At 48.4% G+C, this 21,156-nt stretch overlaps 1 protein-coding gene across 1 annotated transcript in view; it reads right to left on the bottom strand.

Annotated features, from left to right (window-relative positions):
- Positions 1 to 588: 588 nt before the first annotated feature.
- The window catches only part of ZBED4 (zinc finger BED-type containing 4), a 35,135-nt gene continuing 14,567 nt past the window's right edge, over positions 589 to 21,156 (bottom strand). Inside the window, exon 2 of the mRNA XM_037846668.1 lies at positions 589 to 5,538. Coding sequence (XP_037702596.1) covers positions 1,746 to 5,207 — 3,462 coding nt within the window. The 5' untranslated portion in view covers positions 5,208 to 5,538 and the 3' untranslated portion in view covers positions 589 to 1,745. The remainder of the gene's footprint in view (positions 5,539 to 21,156) is intronic.

A 21,156-nucleotide genomic window follows, 5' to 3' on the forward strand; every position in this document is an offset into this window, starting at 1 on the left:
CTCAGACAGAAGGAGCGAGCTTGACACAGCCAAGAGGGAGACTTTGAAGACAGCACAGGAGCTGCAGATGAGAGACAGTTTGAGGATTATCTCTGAAAGCAGACTGTTGCTCCAGAGAAGCCAAGAGAGGGCAAACACCCCAACAGCAACTAAAAGTAACATTTTTGAGGAACTGCAGCCTAGAGAGGAATGTCCTGGGAGAAAGCCATTTTGAAACCAGAACTCAGAGCAGACGCCAGCCACATGCCTTCCCAGCTAACAGAGGTTTTCCGGTCACCATTGGCCATCCTCCAGTGAAGGTACCCGATTGCTGATGTGTTACCTTGGACACTTTATGGCCTTAAGACTGTAACTGTGTAACCAAATAAACCCCCTTTTATAAAAGCCAGTCCATCTCTGGTATTTTGCGTTCCAGCAGCATTAGCAAACGAGAACAATACTGATCCCCATAGGGTGTGCCTGTTTTCTCACCCTAAAAATAAAAACCAGTGTCCGCCAGCACTAGGAAGTTGCAAATAAAAAGTTTAATTTCAGAAACTGAGTTCACCACTTATAAATACACTAAAATATAGTCAATGCAAATTTAGATTAAGCATAGGGACAGTATTTTAATAAAACAACAACTTTTCTAAAAAAATCATAGACAAATGAGTGACCTGTTTCACCCAGAATATTTAATCAGCTTGAATTGGGAAAATGAGTCCATTTGTGGATGTGAAAGCAAAAACTTTGAAGACATTTTGTAAAAAGAATGTGATGACGGATACTTCATTCCGACGTCCGTGGGATCTAAAATACCCCAATAATGGCTGATTCTTCCCTAATAAAAAGGAATCTCCTAAAGTCTAAGGCTATTCTTACAACTGTAATTTAACAATCTTCCCTGTTAACAAGCCATCTCTCCTAAAAAGAATTTTATACATAATTTCATCAAACTGGGAATCCGTGCACAGTTTTTAAAAGACGGCTCCGGGGCACAGATTCACTGCATTGGAGGCTTAGATTTAATAAACCGTTTCTGCTGTAAACGTGCCACACTGTGCACTGGTTAAAGAGGAAGCATGAATCTTCCAGCCGTGACTAACGCCTCAGAGCTGCTTGCTGCAGACAGTCGGGGCTTCCCTGGGCTACCTGACCACGTAGAACCTGAATGTGGACGCACAGTTGGACAGTTTTCTCGACGAGATTGCTATGGAACCGGGACTCCGTGAGACACCCAGCCTTCGTTGTTTCCAGACGCTGCGTCTTCCTGCACGCCCACTGCCATCCCCTGGGGATGGAGGCTTCATCGCCGCCCCTGCAGACCCCCCGGGCAGCCGCGGGCGCTGCTGTGCTGCGGTTAAAGCATGGGTTAACTCAACCTGATTTATGGTCTGTGGACAAATGAAAAAAGGCTACAGCATAAAGTCGTTTTCATCCTTCTGCCATTCTATTAAAACAAATCTCTAACCGCCGACTTTAAAAAAATCTTACAGTTATGAATTAAAACCTAGTCATCACATTTCATATTTGACAGGACAGGCTGTTTCTAGTGGATTCTTTAAGAACCTGTCTCCAGGCCACGGCCTGGAGAGCTGGGAGTAAGGCACAGGTAGAGTTACGTGGAGAGCGGGGTGCTTGCCTGCTGGCGAGGAGCCCCTGACCCGAGGTCGCCCGCGGCCCGAGAGGCAGGGCAGCAGTCCCGGGTGGCTCGGTGAGGCCTGGCGAGCGGTAACCTGCCCCCGTCGGGGCGGCATCCATGAGCTTCAATACTGAAAGTATATTAAGGGAAGATTCACTTTCAAGAAAATGAGCTTTTCAAAATGCTCCACCGTGAGCCTGGACTGGCTAAAGCTGCCACTTTCAGTGGGTGTGCAGAACAGCTGCTCAGCGGGGACGAGGCTCGGGGGACAGCCCAGAAACCGCACGGCCAGGGCGGCCAGTGCGGGCCAGGAGGCCCTCTTCAGGTCCCAGTAGGTCAGCGGGTCGCAGTCGTGCTCAAGCACCTCCTCCTCCAAGTACGCGAGCACCATGTCTTCAGGTAACTTGGCCCTTTCCCGCCGATCTCTCCTCTTCACCTTGGCCATGAGCGACCACAGGTTCTCCTCTCCAGCAGGGTCCCTGGGGGGCGAGCCCGCGTCACACCCGTTGGAAACAGGCCTGTCGGCTGAGGTAGAAGTCAGTGTTTCTAGCTCCCTGATTAAGTCTTGCTTGTACTGCTCAGCCTCCTCATCTGTGAACAAGGAGGCTTTGTAGCGAGGGTCCAGGAGTGTGGCCAAGACGTACCGGGGGTCGTGGAGGGCAGCGGAGCAGCGGCTCAGCAGGGCCTCCCGCAGGGCCCGCAGCATGGGGTCGATGCCCAGCGTCTCCTCGAACAGCGCCTCGACCTTGCGGCTGAGCAGGTGCACCATGGGGATGACCTGGCCCAGCGTGGCAGCACGTGCGCCCATCTCCCGGCTGGCGGCCTCGAAGGGCCTGAGTGCCTGGCACACGGACTGCATCACCTCCCACTGGTCGCAGCTGATGAGCTCCCTGAAGCCGCACGTGGCGGACAGCTCGTTGACGGCCCTCTTCTGCTCGATGAGCCGCTCGAGCATGTGGAAGGACGTGCTCCACCGGGATGGCACGTCCTGGAGGAGACGCTGCTGGGGCAGGCCGTACTCCCTCTGCAGCTCCGCCAGCTTCTCCCGCGCCCTGGGCGAGCGGTGCACCCGCTCGCAGACCTTGCGCGCGGCGCTGAGCACGTTCTGGACCATCCGCTGGCTCTTGATGGCCTCGCTGACGACAAGACTGACGGTGTGGCTGAAGCACAGCACGCTCGAGTGCGCCCCCTCGTTCAGGGCCTTCCCGACGCTGGCGCTGTCCGTGACGGTGATGCCGACCTCGAGGCCAGCCGCGGCCACCCAGGCCTCCCAGCGCCCTTCCAGCTGCTTCTGGATGCTGTGGCCGCTGTAGTCGCCGTCCACCTGGGACACGTCCAGCAGGGCCGCGCGGCGGCGCTCCTCCCCACGAGGCCGTGCAGGCGCCTCGAAGGCGACCCAGTGGGCTGTCAGCGTCAGGAACTCGCGCGCCGGGCTGCTCATCCACACGCCGGCTGTGAAGTGCACGACGCCGCTCGCCGCCTCCCGGAGCCGGGCCGTGACGACGCGCCGCACCTCCTCGTACATGCCTGGGACAGCCGTGCGGGAGAAGTAGGACGGGGCGGGCAGGGCGTACTGGGGCTTCAAGTACTCAAGCAGCCTGGTGAAGCCAACGCTGTCCACAAAGGAGTACGGCTGAAGGTCAAGTGCAAGCATCTCCGCAACGAGACTTGTTATTTTTTTGGCAACTGGGTGGGAGTCGCAGAACTTCTCCCCGGTGCCGTCGGAGGGTGGGGCCCCGGGGAACTCGGTGCTCGGTGGCACGGGTCCCGGAGGGGAGGGCGCTGGCTCCGCGGCGTCGTTCTTCAGCACGTGGCCGTGGAACCTCTGCAGGTGCCGGAGGAGGCAGCTGGTCCCCAGGTTCGTCGGCTTCTTCCCCCGGCTGATGGTCCGGCCACAGTGCAAGCACACGACTTTCGTGGAATCTGCCGAGCAGATGGAAAAATGATTCCACAGTTTTGAGGTCTTTTTGCTGTTCACAGGAAACGTAACTTGATTATCTTTTGTGGCCACGGCCGGCAAGTCGGCCAACTTGGAGGAGGAACTTTCTGCAGAAGCCAACGTGGCGTACGGAGAATTTGCCAAACTCGCACTGAGGAAGCCCTTTCGGTTCCCCACGACTTCCGGGTGGCGCCGGTACAGGTGTCGCATCAAGCAGCTGGTGCCCACGTCTCCCTTCTTGCCCCGGCTGATGGCGCAGCTGCAGTAGCGGCACACGGCCTTGAGGCTGTCCATGGGGGCCAGCGAGAAGTGGTGCCAGACCTCGGACTTGAGCCTCTTCATCACCTTCTTGTTCTGCTGAAACACAGCTCCCGATTCGAGGAGGCCCGGCCCCGGCTTCTCCGGGGAGGACGCCAGCGAGGCCTCCCCGACGTCGTCTGAGGAGGAGAGCGCCGCTGCGTCGTCTGGGAGTGTGGCTCCGGGGGCCAGGCGAGGCGGCCTCTCCTCCGGCAGCCTGTCGGGAGAGGAGGACGCCGAGGCCACTTCCTGGAGCAGGCTTCCCGGCAACACCGACACGGAACCGAACTCTGCATCCGAGGGCAGGAGAGAAGGCAGCAGGGTGGGGGGCGCAGGGTAGAAAGGGGGTACGGCCGAGCCGCCGCCGTTCTCCTGCAGGACGATGGAGCGATGTGCTCGCCACATGTGCCGAATCAGGCAGCTGGTGCCGAGGTCCTTGCCGTTCTTGCCGCGGCTGAACTCGTTCATGCAGTGGATGCAGACGGCCTTGGCGCTGTCCAGGGGGGACAGGTAGAAGTGCTTCCAGACGGCCGACCGCCTCCGGGACCCAGGTGCGCTCTTCGGGACTGTGAGGCTCCTCTCTTCTGTGCGTTCCGCCGCGTCATCATAATGGAGACCAGGCAGGTGCGGGGACGGCCCCACCAGACCTTCCTCCTTGCCATATCTCTCGGAGACGGACACGTCGGATGAAACATCCTCAGAAGACACCGCGGACGCGGACTCCTCGGTTACACGGTCAGGGGACGGGATCTCCGATGCCACTTTCTGGGAGAGTCTGAGGGGCGAGAGCACGGTGCTGAGGTCAGTGGTGTCGGCAGCCGGGGCTGGGAGCAGGAGCGCCGGTGGGGAGCAGGACGAGCCGACGAGGCTCCCGTTCTCGGGGGCAAGCACGGTGGGGTGCGCCCTCCTCACGTGCCTCATCAGGCAGCTGGTGCTTAGGTCCTTTTCGTTCTTACCGCGGCTGAACTCCTTCATGCAGTACATGCATATTGCTTTCGTGCTATCCCGAGGAGAGATGAAAAAGTGTTTCCAAGCTGGAGACTTCTTCCTGGAGCTGAGGCTCCTGCTGGAAAGAAGGCTCTGTGTCACGGCCTCCATGGCCACGTCATACAGGGTGCTGCTGTACTGCGAGAGCCATGGCCCCTCATCGTCTTCAGCGTCCATGGAGAAGTGCCTCCTGGATGCCCCGCGGCCCCGGCCCGGCTCCCGGAGCTCCGGCTGCTCGTCACTGCTCTCCGGCTGTTTCGTGTCCTCCTGCTCACGTTTAAGGTCCATTCTTTCCAAACCATGATTAGGAATCTCAGGAACAAAACCACACCCTGCCTGCGGGGCCTCCTGGTTATCGCCCATGACTGACCATCACTAGTCCTGCTGGTTCACCAGGTCCCTGCGTCAGGTGGGTGGGAAAACTGAACAAACGCTCCTGGTGCCTCCAAATGCAGACTGGCTTCAGTTTCTTGTAGCTCTGGCCCTCGTGCTACTTTTGGGAATGTGCCTGACCGCAAATCCCACTGCAGGCAAAGCCGGCAGCTCACGGGAGCAGCAACCACCACCTGCGTGGAGTCCCGCACTCAGGCCCTCCGTGGCGTGGCCGTGAAGACACGCAGCGGAGACACACTTCCTGACTTGGGCGCAGGGGTCTCTGCATCCTGAGAACATAAACACGATCTGTCTGCATCACCTGTAAAAGAGGAGATCACAGTAAACACGGAACCAAATCACGTTTCAAATCCATTCTATCGTGGATGTATTAGTCTCAACGTGTGTAGAAAAAACCCCATGAAGGAGCAGTAAAACAGAAAACCTTGCCCATGACATTTTTGCAATCTACCTACACAATGGAGATACCTTAACATGGCAAGAGAAACAGGAAATAAAGACATGGATTCAGATTCAAACGCCCCCGGTGAAGGATTGGGGAATATGAATTAAAACCTACCACAGTATAAAAAGGTCGTTTGGGCCTAGAATTTATGCCCTCACACTTCACAGAGTTTACCAGGAGTTTACTAGAGATGCTGTAACCAAAGAAGTTGAATTCTTTCAAATCAATTTCATTCCACTTTCAAGAACTGATACGTAAAATAAGTTACATAAAAAAACCCTACAGCTAACCTCTGAAGCAACCAACCCCGAGAATAAAAACTGAATATAATAAAGTTTGACTCTGTCCATTCCTTTAACGTTTGATGACGTTGCCAGCGAGAGCTGGGACCTGGTTCCCACCCCTGCCTGCGGGAACTGACACCAGGCATCCAGAATTACCTGACTCCAGCCAGGGTAAGTGCTGCAAATGGGCCACATGACACTCTGAAGGCTCGACGGGGCCGGGCCGGGGCCGGGGGTGGGAGGCAGTCGAGCAATAACGAAGGGAAAACAACAGAAACCCCTTCTCGGCAAGTGGCAGCAGCTCCTGTGAAGAGCCCTCTCCCCGTGACACGAGAAGGACACCACACTCAGTACCGCATCACTGGGCTTACAAGGAAGTGGGAGAACTCTCCAAGGGAAACACACAAATAAAAAGTGAGTGGAAAACAGATGGACAGAGGGGAGCTAAGTGATCACCCAATGGGGAAACTGAGGCCGAGTGTGGGCGAACACCGGAGCTGCTGGGGTCAGAGATGATGTGCTGGGCCATCAGCGAGTGGAGGAACAGAACGGGTGGAACCAAGCAGGACATTTCTCCAAGCGGAAGGGCACACTGTTCAGATTAATTCTAATTCCAACCCTGTCCTGGGCAAGGCAGGACGTGTGGTCACCCATGAAGTGGCCCAGGTCAGGCAGAGCCACTCGCTCCTGGCAGAAGCAACGCGGAATTCTTCCGAAGGAATCCAACACACATAGTGCACCAACTCAAAACTGAAACCAAAGAACAGCAGGGAAACAAATTTCCCCAAACACACAAGGAAACCAGCTGCCATGAGTCACAACAGCAACAAACACACACACACACCCAAGGTAACTGTGAATACACTCACACAGACCTGTACACACACACACCCAAGGTAATGTCAACTCCCACAAAGACCTGTGCACACACACACCCAAGATAACTGCAGACACACTCACAGACCTGTGCACACACACACAACTGCAGACACTCACAGACCTGTGCACACACACAACTGCAGACACTCAGACCTGTGCGCACACACACAACTGCAGACACTCAGACCTGTGCACACACAAACTGCAGACACTCACAGACCTGTGTGCACACAAACGGCAGACACACCCCTACACAGACCTGTGCACATACACACAACTGCAGACACACACACACACAACTGCAGACACTCACAGATCTGTGTGTACACATACAACTGCAGACACACCCCCACAGACCTGTGCGCACACACACACAACTGCAGACACACCCCCACATAGACCTGTGCACACACACACAACTGCAGGCACACACACAGACCTGTGCACACACACACAACTGCAGACACTCACAGACCTGTGCGCACACACACAACTGCAGACACTCAGACCTGTGCACAAACTGCAGACACTCACAGACCTGTGCGCACACAAACTGCAGACACACCCCTACACAGACCCGTGCGCATACACACAACTGCAGACACACACACAGACCTGTGCACACACACACAACTGAAGACACACCAGACCTGTGCACAAACTGCACTCACAGACCTGTGCGCACACACAACTGCAGACACACTCACAGACCTGTGCACACACACAACTGCAGACACACTCACAGATCTGTGTGTACACACACAACTGCAGACACCCCCACAGACCTGTGCGCACACACACAACTGCAGACACACCCCCACATAGACCTGTGCACACACACACACAACTGCAGGCACACACACACAACTGCACTCACAGACCTGTGTGCACACACACAACTGCAGACACACACAGACCTGTGCACACACACACAACTGCAGGCACACACAGACCTGTGCGCACACACACACAACTGCAGGCACACACAGACCTGTGCACACACACACAACTGCAGGCACACACAGACCTGTGCGCACACACACACAACTGCAGGCACACACAGACCTGTGCACACACACACAACTGCACTCACAGACCTGTGCGCACACACACAACTGCAGACACACACAGACCTGTGTGCACACAAACTGCAGACACACTCACATACAGACCTGTGTGCACACACAACTGCAGACACACTCACACACAGACCTGTGTGCACACACACAACTGCAGACACACTCACACACAGACCTGTGCACGGTGTTCACGGCAGCATTGTTGATCCTGGCCAAAAAGTGGAAACAACTCAGCCATCCATTAAGTGATGACTGGGCAAAAACAATGGGGTACATTCACACAGTGAAATATTATTTGGCAAAAAAAAAGGAGAAATGAAGTTCTGCAACATGCTACCATGTGGGGGAACCATGGAAACATTAACTGAAGTGAAAACAGCCAGGCGTAAGATGTCACATCTTGGGTAGTTGCATTTATATGAGATGTCCAGAAAAGGCAGCGCCATCGTCAGGAAGGACAGCAGTGACCAGGGCAGGGCCGGGTGGGGGCCCCTCCTGGAGGGCATGAGGCCACTCGGGAACGAGGGGTGCGGGGGGCACGACCTTACAACTATACTGAAGGGCCCATCATGGTGTGTGAATTAGATCTCAATAAAAAGCTTTTAAAGAAATTTTAAATACATAATTTGTGGTTTAAAACCATAATCAGGGAAAGAGCTGATCAAAGCCATCTGAAGAGAAAATTAATACACTGGCAGGCAGATCTGAAGAAATTATTGAGAAACCAGCAATGACAGGAAAAGAGATTAAAAAATGGAAGAGAAGACTCCTCGGAGAGCAGCAGGTCTCAGGTACCCGTGAGTCCCAGAGAAGAGGCAGGGAAATGGGGGACGACGGCAAAGAGATGCCAAATGAGACGCTTTGGGACCAACGGAACGAGAATCGACAGATAGGAAGCAAAAGCCAGGTGGACTGAGCCCAAAGGTCATTTGAACTCGAACCCGGACGTGCACACACAGAAATGACACGGGAGCACGGCCAGGGGAAGGCACGCAAAGGCCTAAGAGCAGGGAGAGGTGTCTGGGTGTGAATTAAAAAAAAAACTCAACTGAAAAACTTATGAAGACAACCAGAAAATGTGAACACAGGTGCACGTGATGCTGTTAGGAAAGTATTATTAAGGGTTAAAAACATTACGAGTGAGAAAAAAGGGGCTACGTTTCAGACACACGTTGGAGTCCCTACAGATGAGATGAAGCGTGGGTTTTGCTTCACAGTAACGTGTCGCGGGAAGGGCTGGGGTGGACATGTGCAAAGCGAAACTGTCCCCGCGCTGACACCCACGAAGCACAGCCGGGCACCGCGGGCTCACCGGACGCAGGAGACGTTCTCTCTACTTCTCCGTCGGCTTGAATTGTCCGTTATGAAAACGATTTTAAACTCACAGTCCTTTATCCCTCATAAGCACAAGAGAAGTTCCTTTAAAATGTTAACAACCCACCGTGGCAGCATAAAAAGGGTGGCTGGAAGGGACGGGGAAGGAGGCCACAACCACTCTGACGGAGGCGCAACGGCGCGGGCGACGACACCCCTCGGTGGTAGAAATGCTCAGCAGACGGAGACCGGCGGGGACGTCCCTGACCTGCCACGGCCACACCAAGCCCCACAGCAGGACCGAGCGCTTCCCACCTCGACCAGGCCCCAGACGGGGAAACGTGTTCCTGCCACCTCCAGTCGAGCGTGCCCTGGGCATCCATGCAGGAAGGCAACAAGAAGGGGGAGCAAGGAAGAAGAAAGACCCTTTCTTCATATTCAACAAATTTGTGCAGGTAAAACAATCACAAGGAATCTATAAAAGATCTACTAAGAAGTTGACTTAGAAAAGTTATAGGATACAAGGTGTTCTGGTTTGCTAATGCTGCTGGGATGAAAAACACCAGAAATGGATCAGCTTTTACAAAGAGGATTTATTTATCTGGTTACACAGTTACAGTCTTAAGGCCATAAAGTGTCCAAGGTAACACATCAGCAATCGGGTACCTTCACTGGAGGATGGCCAATGGTGTCCGGAAAACCTCTGTTAGCTGGGAAGGCACGTGGCTGGCATCTGCCCCAAGTTCTGGTTTCAAAATGGCTTTCTCCCAGGACATTCCTCTCTAGGCTGCAATTCCTCTTCAAAATGTCACTCTCAGTTGCTCTTGGGGCATTTGTCCTCTCTCAGGTTCTCTGGAGCAAAAGTCTGCTTGCAAAGGCCATCTCCAAAATGTCTCTGTAAGCTGAAGCTCCTCTCTCAGCTCCTGTGCATTCTTCAAAGTGTCCCTTTTGGCTGTAGCAAGCTCACTCCTTCTCTCTGAGCTTATATAGGGCTCCAGTAAACTAATCAAGGCCCACGCTGAATGGGTGAGGCCACACCTCCATGGAAATCATCCAATGAAAGATCTCACCCACAGTTGAGTGATCACATCCAATCAAAAGTCTCCAACCAATCAACACCAATACGTTTCCTGCCCACACAAGACTGCATCGAAGATAACGGCGTTCTGGGGGACATAATACATCCAAACTGGCACACAAGGTTAATATACAAAAAGCAACTGTATTTCTATAAACTAAAAACTGAAAAATGAAGTTTTAAAAATCCCATTTTTAACAGCCCGAAATATGAAATATGTAGGGATAAATTTTTAAAAGACCTGCATACTGAAAACTAAAAAGCACTGCTGAGAGAAACAAGACCTAACTCTACAGAGAGTTATACCAGGTTCATAGATTTGGAAAACTCAATATTGTTAAGATTATCAGTAGTTCCCGAATTGGTCTATAGACTCAACACAATCCCAATCAAAATCCTCAAGTGCTCTGTTGAAGTAACTGATAATCAGATTCTAAAACCAAGAATAGATAAAAGAATTCTGAAGGAGAAAAGGACGGAGGACTCACAGTGGCCATGGAGTGAGTAAGGGAGACGGATGAACCGAACCCTTAGACAACTCGTGAACCAGATGAAACCCGCAACAGGGCTGTCCAGCCGGCAGACGAGGGAAGCACACGAGCCGAGCCCCGAGGCCCTGGGCCACGCGCAGCGCATTCAGGGCCAGCTCCCCACAACCCCCCGAGGCTCGCTAGGGTCTGCTTTAACTTTAGCCCCTCTACTCGGGGGGCAACAGGGTCTCCTACGGGGTTGCGTTCATTCTCTAAATGACGAGTGATGACGTGCTCATTTCCCGCCCATCTCTTCTTGGATGAAATTTCTGTTCAAACATTCTGCCATGTTTTTATTATGCTACTTATCTTCTCTTATTGAGTTCTGAGAGTTCTTTATATACATGGACACATCTTTTTATTAAGCGAATGACTTACAAATATTTTCCCCACTCTGTGGCTTGTCTTTTCATTCTTTTATCACTGCATTTTGAAGAGCAGTAATCTTTAATTTTGACGAACTAGAACTTACTGACTTTTTTACGTATTGTGCCTTTGGGGTTGTAGCTAAGAAGTCTATCTAGCCTAAGGCCACAAAGATTCTCTCCTGGGTTTTCTTCTAGATTTATAGTTTTATGTTTTATATAGAGATCCATGATGGATTGAAGTTCATTTTTGTGCCTATGGACATCTAATTGTTCTAACACAATTCTTTGAAAAGACTATCTTTTCTCCACTAGAAAAAGACCTTTGCAACTCTGTCAAAAGCTGGCTGTCCACATATGAGTGGACCTGTTTCTGGACCCCGTTCCATTCCACTGCTCCTGTCCTCTGTCGTCACAGCTGTGTGTGCTCCAGCCACCCCCTCCTGGTTATCTACCCAAGAAAGATGAAAGCACGTGTCGCACAGACTCGCCCACAGTGCCCACAGCAGCTGTATCTGTGATAACACCCTGGGATATATCGTCCGATGGAATACTGCACAGCCACTGATGAACATGGCATGGACGAATCTCATAATCGTTACCTAAGAATAAGAAAGACAAAAAAGTTAAAAGAGTGAATACCATATGATTCCATTTGTGCCAGTCTGGATATATTATGTGCCCCCAAAAGCCATATTTTTTAATGCAATCTTGTGGAAGCAGACGTATTAGTGTTGATTAGGTTGGAATATTTTGACTGTTTCCACGGAGATGTGACTCAATCAACTGTGGGTAATGCCTTTGACTGAATTATTTCCATGGAGCTATGGATCCTGCCCATTCAGGGTGGGTCTTGATTTAATCACTGGAGGCCTATAAAAGAGCTCACAAACAGAAGGACCTCAGAGCAGCTGAGAGGGACATTTTGGAGACGGCCGCTGAAAGCACTTTTTTTTTTTTTTTAAAAACTAAATTCAGTTTTACTGAAATATATAAACATACCATACAATCATCCATGGTATACAATCAACCGTTCACAGTACAATCATATAGTTATGCATTCATCACCACAATCTATTTCTGAACATTTTCCTTACATCAGAAAGAATCAGAATAATAAAAAATAAAAGTGAAAAAGAACACCCAAACCATCCTCCCCTATTTTTCATTTAGTTTTTGTCCCCATTTTTATACTCATCCATCCATAACACTAGATAAAGGGAGTGAGATCCACAAGGTTTTCACAATCACACTGTCACCCCTTGTAATCTACATTATTATACCATTGCCTTCAGGAGTCCAGACTACTGGGTTGGAGTTTGATAGTTTCAGGTATTTCCTTCTAGCTATTCCAATACATTAAAACCTAAGAGGTGTTATCTATATAGTGCATAAGAATGTCCACCAGAGTGACCTCTCGACTCCATTTGAAATCTCTCAGCCACTGAAACTATTTTGTCTCATTTTGCATTCCCCTTTTGGTCAAGAAGATACTCTCAGTCCCATGATGCCGGGTCCACATTCATCCCTGGGAGTCATACTCTCTGTTGCCAGGGAGATTTACACCCCTGGGAGTCGGGTCCCACGTAGGGGGGAGGGCAGCGAGTTCACCTGTCAAGATGGCTCAGTTAGAGAGAGAGAGGGCCACATCTGAGTAACAAAGAGGTACGCAGGGGGAGACTCTCAGGCACAATTAAATGCAAGTTTAGACTCTCCTTTGCAGTAACAAGATTCATAAGGGCAAGTGCCACGATAGAAGGCTCGGCACATCAAGCTGCCAGTCCCAATGTTTGTGACAACATCAGCATCAGCCCAGGTGAGGAAGTCCAACACTTCTGCACCTTGCTCCAGGTCCTCAGAGGGGAGGCTGTAAATATATTTTTTTATTCTCTGCCCAAATTACTCTGGAATGTGTCACTATTTCACTCTAATCTATACTAACCTACCTTATCTCACTTTCTATTCAAAGTTCTATGTAATTGAGGTGTTTGAAGAAACTGACTGCAGAGTTATACTGTTTAGAAAATATAGATCCTGCACCAAATAGACATCTCTTCCTTTGGTCTCACATGGAAGTTGAAGTTTTAAAACACAGTCAGTTTCAATCTTTATCCTTTGGCCCGGTTTCCCCTAGTCTTAACCAGATCTGCTTCACTCATATCACTAATTGAAGTCTGGGCTCTTTTTCGGCTTTTTTTTTAACAGTTGCTGTATGTGCCAGTACTGACATTCATATTGAAAGCAGACTTTTGCTGATGCTTGGAGATGCTAGCACTGGAGAAGCTAAGAGAAGACAAAACGCCCCAAGAGCAACATTTTGAAGAAAGCACAGGAGCTGCGAGAGGAGCTGGAACACAACCCGGGATCAGCAGATGCCAGCCACATGCCTTCCCAGCTGACAGAGGTTTTCTGGACACCATCAGCCTTCCTTCAGGGAAGGAACCCTATTGTTGATACCGTAGTCTGGACACTTTTATGGCCTTAGGACTGCAACTTTGTAACTTAATAAATCCTCTTTATAAATGCTAATCCATGTCTGGTATTTTGCATAACGGCAGCATTAGCAAACTGAAACACCATTTATATAAAATTCTAGAAAATAACATATAATCTACAGTGGCAGCAAGCTCGGTGGTTGCCTAGGGATGGGGGTGGGGCAGAGAGAGCGTGGAAAGGGGGGTACACAGGGCCCGAGGAGGCACGAGGGTGACGGGCGTGCTCCCCATCTTCAGTGTGGTGGTTTCAGGGACTGTGCGTGTGTACACATATTTGCCAATTATACCCAAATAATGCAGTTTTTTTAAAAGGTAGGAACTGTCAGATTGGGAAAAAAAAAATAAGACTAACTCTATGGTCCCTTTAAACATACAGACACAAATAGGTGGAAAGTTAAAGGATGGAAAAAGGTATACCATGCTAATACACAAAGCAAAAGCTGGAGTGGCCCTATTACCATCAGATGGAGTAGAGGTAGGGATAAATACCAGGGCTGGTGGGCAGCATTTCATCCAGTCCTGGATGTGCTCCGGCTGATAGACCTTCAAACAGAACTAAAGGGAGACCAGGTAAACCAACAATTCCAGGTAGGATCTCAACATTAATCAAAGAAGTAAGACAGAAAATCAGCAAAGATACAGAAGAGTAAAATAGCACTGTCATCCAACTTGACCTAGTAACATTTACTGACTGTGAGAATGAGATGAAGTTTAGCTTTCACACAGGACAGGTGTGCCTAGCAAGGTGGGGCAGTTAAGGAATTGGTAGAAAAAGACAAACTGTAATCCACAGTCCCCCTGCTTATCTGCCCACTATCCACAGTCAGTCCCCCTGCTTATCCGCCCACTATCTACTATCCTTGCAGGGTGGAGCCTCGGAATAGAGGTTCTCAAAATAGCCTCATAACTTGTTACCAAACTAGCCCAGACTGGCTCTAAAGAGGCCCGGGCATAACCATTATAGTCAGGGGTGGAGATTTGTTCCAAGGGTTCCTAATGTTGCAAATTTGCCCAGGAAACCTATTTCAAATGTTTCCAATTTGGGCAGGCTAGTTAGGCTTGTGGAATAGAATGTAACCTCTGGAGTATCCAGCCAATGGAGAAACAGGGGAGGGACCTGCAGTTAGGTTTAGGGGATAAATACTGCTGAATCTATCATTCTGCGCGCCAACCCCCACATTTTGGTTGGGCGCCCGTTCTTGCAAGACCGTGAATAAATTCTTTTCTTCTCCACAATCGGGTGAGCATTCGTTCCTTTTTAGGAACGGTGCTTGTTTCTCACACTGACCAGTCCAGCCAACAACAGCAGAGCAGAAACCTTTACAAATGCACACACGCATTCACCCAACAGGCTGTGTTCCAGACCATGAAGTAGGACTTGGTAAACTTAAAATAACGGAAATCTAACAGAGGTCTTGGATGAGGGAATTAAACTGGATAACAATAACTGTCATCTAGAAGAGCCAAAATACCTTAAGTTAATAACGCATTTCTACATAGGCCAAGGCTCAAAGAAAAAAAATCAAAAGGAAACTTTGAACAAATTTAAGCCTGAAGTGAACAAAGGGAAGAAAAAAAATTAACAAGAGATTGAAATCAATGAAATCAAAGGAAAAAGGGGGAAAATGAAGGAAACTGAAAATTGGTTCATTGAAAAAGCAATAAAATTGATAAATTTATACCCAGGCTAATTATGAGAAAAAAAATGGAGAACAGAAATTAAAGAAAGAGGGAGTACATCACTATACAGTCTATGGATGTAAATGGAAAACAAATGTATGAATGACTTTATGCCAATAAATTCAGCAACTTAGATGAAACGGACAAATTCCCTGAAAGACATAAACTACAAACATTCACTCAAGAACAAACAGGTAACCTATTTAAAAAATTGCACTCATACTAAAAAACTTTCCCTCAAGGAAAATTCCAAGCCTAGAAGGCATCACTGGTGAATTCTGCCAAACATGAAAGAAAGAAATGACACTAACGAAGAACAAACTCATCCAGAGAACGAAAGCGGGGAGCACGCTGCCAAGCTCTCTTTAGCAGGCAGTATCACCTGACACAAAAACAAGCAAGGACATCACAAGAAAAGAAACTGCAGCTTGTCCCTTGTGACCACTGACAAAAAGAAATCCTCAACAAAACTTTGGAAATCAAATTCAGCAATATATATGAAGGACAAGATGTCACAATGAAGTGGGGTTTGTCTCAGGAGCAATAGGCTGGTTCAACCTTCAAAATCCAATCAGAATGACCAGGCTCGGAGTTGGAAGAAGATGGAGGCAGAGAGGAGTGGAAGCTAGTTAGTCCCCTGGAACAACTAATAAACAACCAGGAACTAGTAAATAATCTGGAATAACTGCTGGGGGATAATCGTGACTGTCCAGTCATCATACACTAACTTGAATTGGGAGGAATGCCTGAGATTGCAGCATAAAATCTGTAAGTAAAAACTGCAGATCCCAGCCGGGAGCCCCCTCCCTCCATGGCTCGAACTGCAAAGCCTTGCAGTGCTAGAGCAGCTCTCTCCCAGCAAGTGAATATAGCTCAGCTGAGCTCCAACTGGGGTTTTAATGAACAAATGTGGACTGCTCAATACAAGATACGAATCCCCAACAAGCAAACAGAGGCTTAGGTGACAACTGACCTTGGAGAGCCGAGGGTGGCCACAGACTGGCCCTGAAGGGGGCCTTCTGTCCCTTTTTCGGCTCAGTGGAGAAAGCCTCAGCCATTCTCAGTTCCCAGTGCTCTGACCCAGACAAGGGTGGAGATAGCAGAGTCAGAGAGACTATTCAAATGCAAATGATATCTCCCCAGGGGTGTATCTTCCCTAAAAGGAAAGAGGTGGGGCCCACCCTCCATTCAGAACCAGACCCCAGAGCCTGGGGGAAAACAGCCACAGGCCACACCTCCTTACACCAGTCTGGAGCTACAGGCTGACAGGCACCAACCGCTGGGCAGAAAATAACAGTGACTCAAGGCCTCACAGGGTGCATCAATCTTCTAAGACACCCTCAGGGAGACCTGAAACTACTGCCTCCTTCTGAGATCTGAGCCCATTCTGGTCTAGGAAAACCTGACTGGGGTAACCAAGGAAACGAGATGCCGAGACAACAGATAACTACAACCCACACTAAGAAAAATGAAGTTATGGCCTAAAGGAACAAACTTACACTTCAACTGAGATATAGGAATTGAAACAACTAATGCTAAATCAATTCAAAAAGTTTAGGGAAGATATGGCAAAAGAGATGAAGCATATAATGAAAACACTGGGCATACAAAACATAGAAATCAAAAGTTCAAAAAAAACAACTGGCAGAATCTATGGAAATGAAAGGCACAACACAAGAGATGAAAGACAGAATGGAAACATACAACAGCAGATCTCAAGAGGCAGAAGAAAACACTCAGAAATTGGAGAACAAGAAACTTGAAAGCCTACACACAAAAGAACAGATAGAGAAAAGAATGGAAAAATATGAGCAACATCTCTGTGAAATGAATGACAATATGAAATGCACGAGTGTCCCAGAAGAATAGAAGGGAAAAGTGGCAGAAGTAATAATAGACGAAATAATCAATGAAAATTTCCCATCTCTTATGAGAGACATAAAATTATAGATCCAAGAAGCGCAGTGTACCCCAAATAGAATAAATCTGAATAAGCCTACACAAAGACACATAATAATCAGATTATCAAACATCAAAGATAAAGAGAGAATCCTGCAAGCAGCAAGAGAAAAGCAACCCATCACATACAAAGGAAGCTTGATGAGACTATGTATGGATTTCTCAACAGAAACCATGGAGGCAAGAAGGAAGTGGTGTGATATATTTAAGATACTGAAAGAGAAAAACTACCAACCAAGAATCCTATATCTGGCAAATATGAGGGACAATTTAAAATATTCTCTGACAGACAGACAATGACAGAGTTTGTGAACAAGATACCTGCTCTACAGGAAACACAAAAGGGAGCACTATGGACAGAAAGGAAAAGACAGGAGTGAGAGGTTTGGGACACAATTTTGGGTGATGGTAGCACAGCAATGTAACTACACTGAACAAAAATGACTGTGAGTATGGCTGAAAGAGGAAGGTTAGGAGCATGTGGGACACCAGAAGGAAAGAGGAAAGATAAAGACCAGGACTGTATAACTTGGTGAAACCTAGGGTACTCAATGATTGTGATAAAGGGTCAAATGTTTTTACATGAGGTAGAACAAATGAATGTCAACATTGCAAGATGTTAAAAATAAGGTGGGATTGGGGGGAAAATACAATCAATGCAAACTAGAGACTATAATTAACAAAAACATTGTATTATGCTTCCTTTAATGTAACAAAGGCAATATACCAAAGCTAAATACATATGGGGGGGGGACATAGGGGAGGGGTATGGGACTCCTGGCATTGGTGATGTTGTCTGACTCTTTATTCTATCTTACCTTTTGCTGTTTCCTAGCTGTCATGTTTTTTTTTTTCTCTTTCTTTATTCTTTTTCTTTTGCCTCTCTACCTTCTTTGACTCTTCCTCCTTCTTTGTGGAAGAAATGGAGATGTCCATATATACATAGTGGTGATGGTGATGAACACATAAATACCTGACTATACAGGGAACCATCAATTGTTTACTTAGGACAGGATGTATGGTGTATGAACAAAACCATCTTAAAAAAAATGGGTTGATCAAGAAACCCTGAGGGCACTATATTGAGAGAAATAAGACAAATAAGGACAAATATTGCAGGGTCTCACTGATATGAACTAATTATAATATGTAAACTCATAGACATGAAATATAAGTTACCAGATGTGCCAGTTTGAATGTATTATGTCCCCCCAAATGCCATTATCTTTGATGTAACCTTGTGTGGGCAGACCTATCAGTGTTAATTAGATTGTAATTCTTTGAGTGTTTCCATGGAGATGCGACCCACCCAACTGTGGGTGATGACTCCATTTGGATAATTTCCATGGAGGTGTAGGCCCGCCCATTCAGGGTCAGTCTGAATTAAATTACTGGAGCACTATATAAGATCAGACAGAAGGAGCAAGCTTGCTACAGCCAAGAGGGACACTTTGAAGAAAGCACAGGAGCTGCAGATGAGAGACAGTTTGAAGATGGCCACTGAAAGCAGACTCTTGCTCCGGAGAAGCTAAGAGAGGACATATACCCCAAGTGCAATTAAGAGTGACATTTTTGAGGAACTGCAGCCTAGAGAGGAACATCCTGGGAGAAAGCCATTTTGAAACCAGAACTTTGGAGCAGACGCCAGCCACGTGCCTTCCCAGCTAACAGAGGTTTTCCGGACACCACTGGCCATCCTCCAGTGAAGGTACCCAATTGCTTATGTGTTACCTTGGACACTTTATGGCCTTAAGACTGTAACTGTGTAACCAAATAAACCCCCTTTTATAAAAGCCAATCCATCTCTGGTGTTTTGCATTCCAGCAGCATCAGCAAACTAGAACACCAGGATATAGAGTGAGGCTAAAGAATGGGGAGCGGTTGCTTATTAGGAGCAGAATGTTCAACTAGGGTGAACTTAAACATTTGGAAATGGACAGAGGTGATGGTAGCACGTCGTGAGAATAACTAACAGTGCTGAATGGCGTGTGTAGGTGGTGGAAAGGGTAAGCTCAGAGTCATGTAAGTCCCCAGAAGGAAAGTTGGACGTTAAAAGATGGAAATGTATAAAACAGTGAATCTTGTGGTGGACAATGTCCGTGACTAACTGTACAAATATTAGAAGTCCCTCTCATGAACTAGAACAAATGTATGACACCATAACCAGCAGTTAATAAGAGAGGGGCATATAGGAGAAAAATATACTGATTGCAAACTATATTAATACAGTTAGTAGTATTTTAACATTCTTTCATCAACAGTAACAAATGTACTATACCAATACTATGAATCAATAATGGAGGGGGGTTGGTAGGGGTATGGGAGGATTGGAGTGTCCTTTTTGTTTTTTGTTTTTCTTTTCTGGAGCAATGAAAATGTTCTAAAAATTGAAAAAAAAATTGTGGTGACGGATGCACAACTGTATGATGGTACTGTAGGCAACTGACTGTACACTTGGGATCTTTGGACAATTGTATATGGTATGTGAACAATCTCAATTAAAAAAAAAAATGCACTGAACCTCACACATCCTAGCAGCAGAACCAGGGAGAAAACCACATGATCACGCTGTCATGTGCAGGGAAATGCTGGACCAGGCCTCACCCCACGTGCAATGAGAGCTCTCGGCAGGGAGCCCCTGGACGATTCTGGGGATCTGGTAACACTGTGCTGCTTGACCAGTTGATGGTTACAAATGTGTCTACCTTGTAACAACTCGCTGGGCTGGGTACGTTTGCAGTTTCTGATGTGTGCTGCACTGCATGGCTGGGAAGGTTGAAGATGATGGATCATAAAGCTGCAACAATTAGGGCACGGTGTGTGGGAGCCGGGGGTGAGTGAACAGACCAAGGTCTGACTGCAGAGTCGGGAAACAGACCCAGACCCAAGGCGTGCGCCCGCCTCGTCTTCAGACGCGAGGCTGCTGGGGAGAAAGGGCGGGCTTTCCAGTCAGCGATGTCGGGAAGGACACTTGACCCTGATCATGCCATCCCAAAGGTCAACTCTAGGTAGACAGTTGGCCTAAAGGCAAAACTCTAAAGACCACAGGAAACCGCCCTGAAGCCAGGCTGCTGACTGAGCATGAGAAGGGTGTGGAAGGAAGGGTGGGCACGGGGGCACTGGGTGAGGCAATGTCCACTTCCGGCTAGGGGCGGCTTCGTCTGTGTCTCACCACGTGGCAGCTCTCGGGTGTGCACTTCTCTGAGTGTGTGATGTTTCACAATAAGAAAAGCTGAACCTGGAAACCTCCATGCTCATCAATAGCTGGATGTGAAGCAAAGCAAGCAGCACCTGCTGCCCGAGGCAGCAGGAGGGAAAGCAAGAAGAGTTATAACTGTGAGTGTTTGCTTACTTTTGCAGGATACAGTTGAGATACAAAGGGCTGCTACAAAGAGCAGAGTGGGAGCCAGAGGAGCAGCAGCGAGACTTTACAGTTCTGATTGTTGGGCCATGTAATTATTTTATACATAAAGTAAAATTAAAATCAGGAAAATTCCAAGTACAAAAACAAATGGAAACAAATATACCTAATTGTATACTATTCAGTTTGCTAAAGCTGCCGGAATTCAATATACCAGAAATGGGTTGGCTTTTTCAAAGGGGATTTATTAAGTTGCAAAATTACAGTTCTAAGGCCAAGAAAATGACCAAATTAAGGCACCAAGAGGGAGATACCTTCTCTGAGGCTGCTGGCACCCGGGGTTCCTCTGTCACATGGGAAGGTTCATGGCCGTGTTTGCTGGGCCTTCTCTCCTGGGTTCTCGTTTCAAAATGGCCTTCTCCAAAGTGTCTCTGGGCTTCTCTCCACTCT

This window comes from Choloepus didactylus, chromosome 8, assembly GCF_015220235.1.
Source record: "Choloepus didactylus isolate mChoDid1 chromosome 8, mChoDid1.pri, whole genome shotgun sequence".
In the NCBI taxonomy this organism is placed as follows: Eukaryota; Metazoa; Chordata; class Mammalia; order Pilosa; family Megalonychidae; genus Choloepus; species Choloepus didactylus.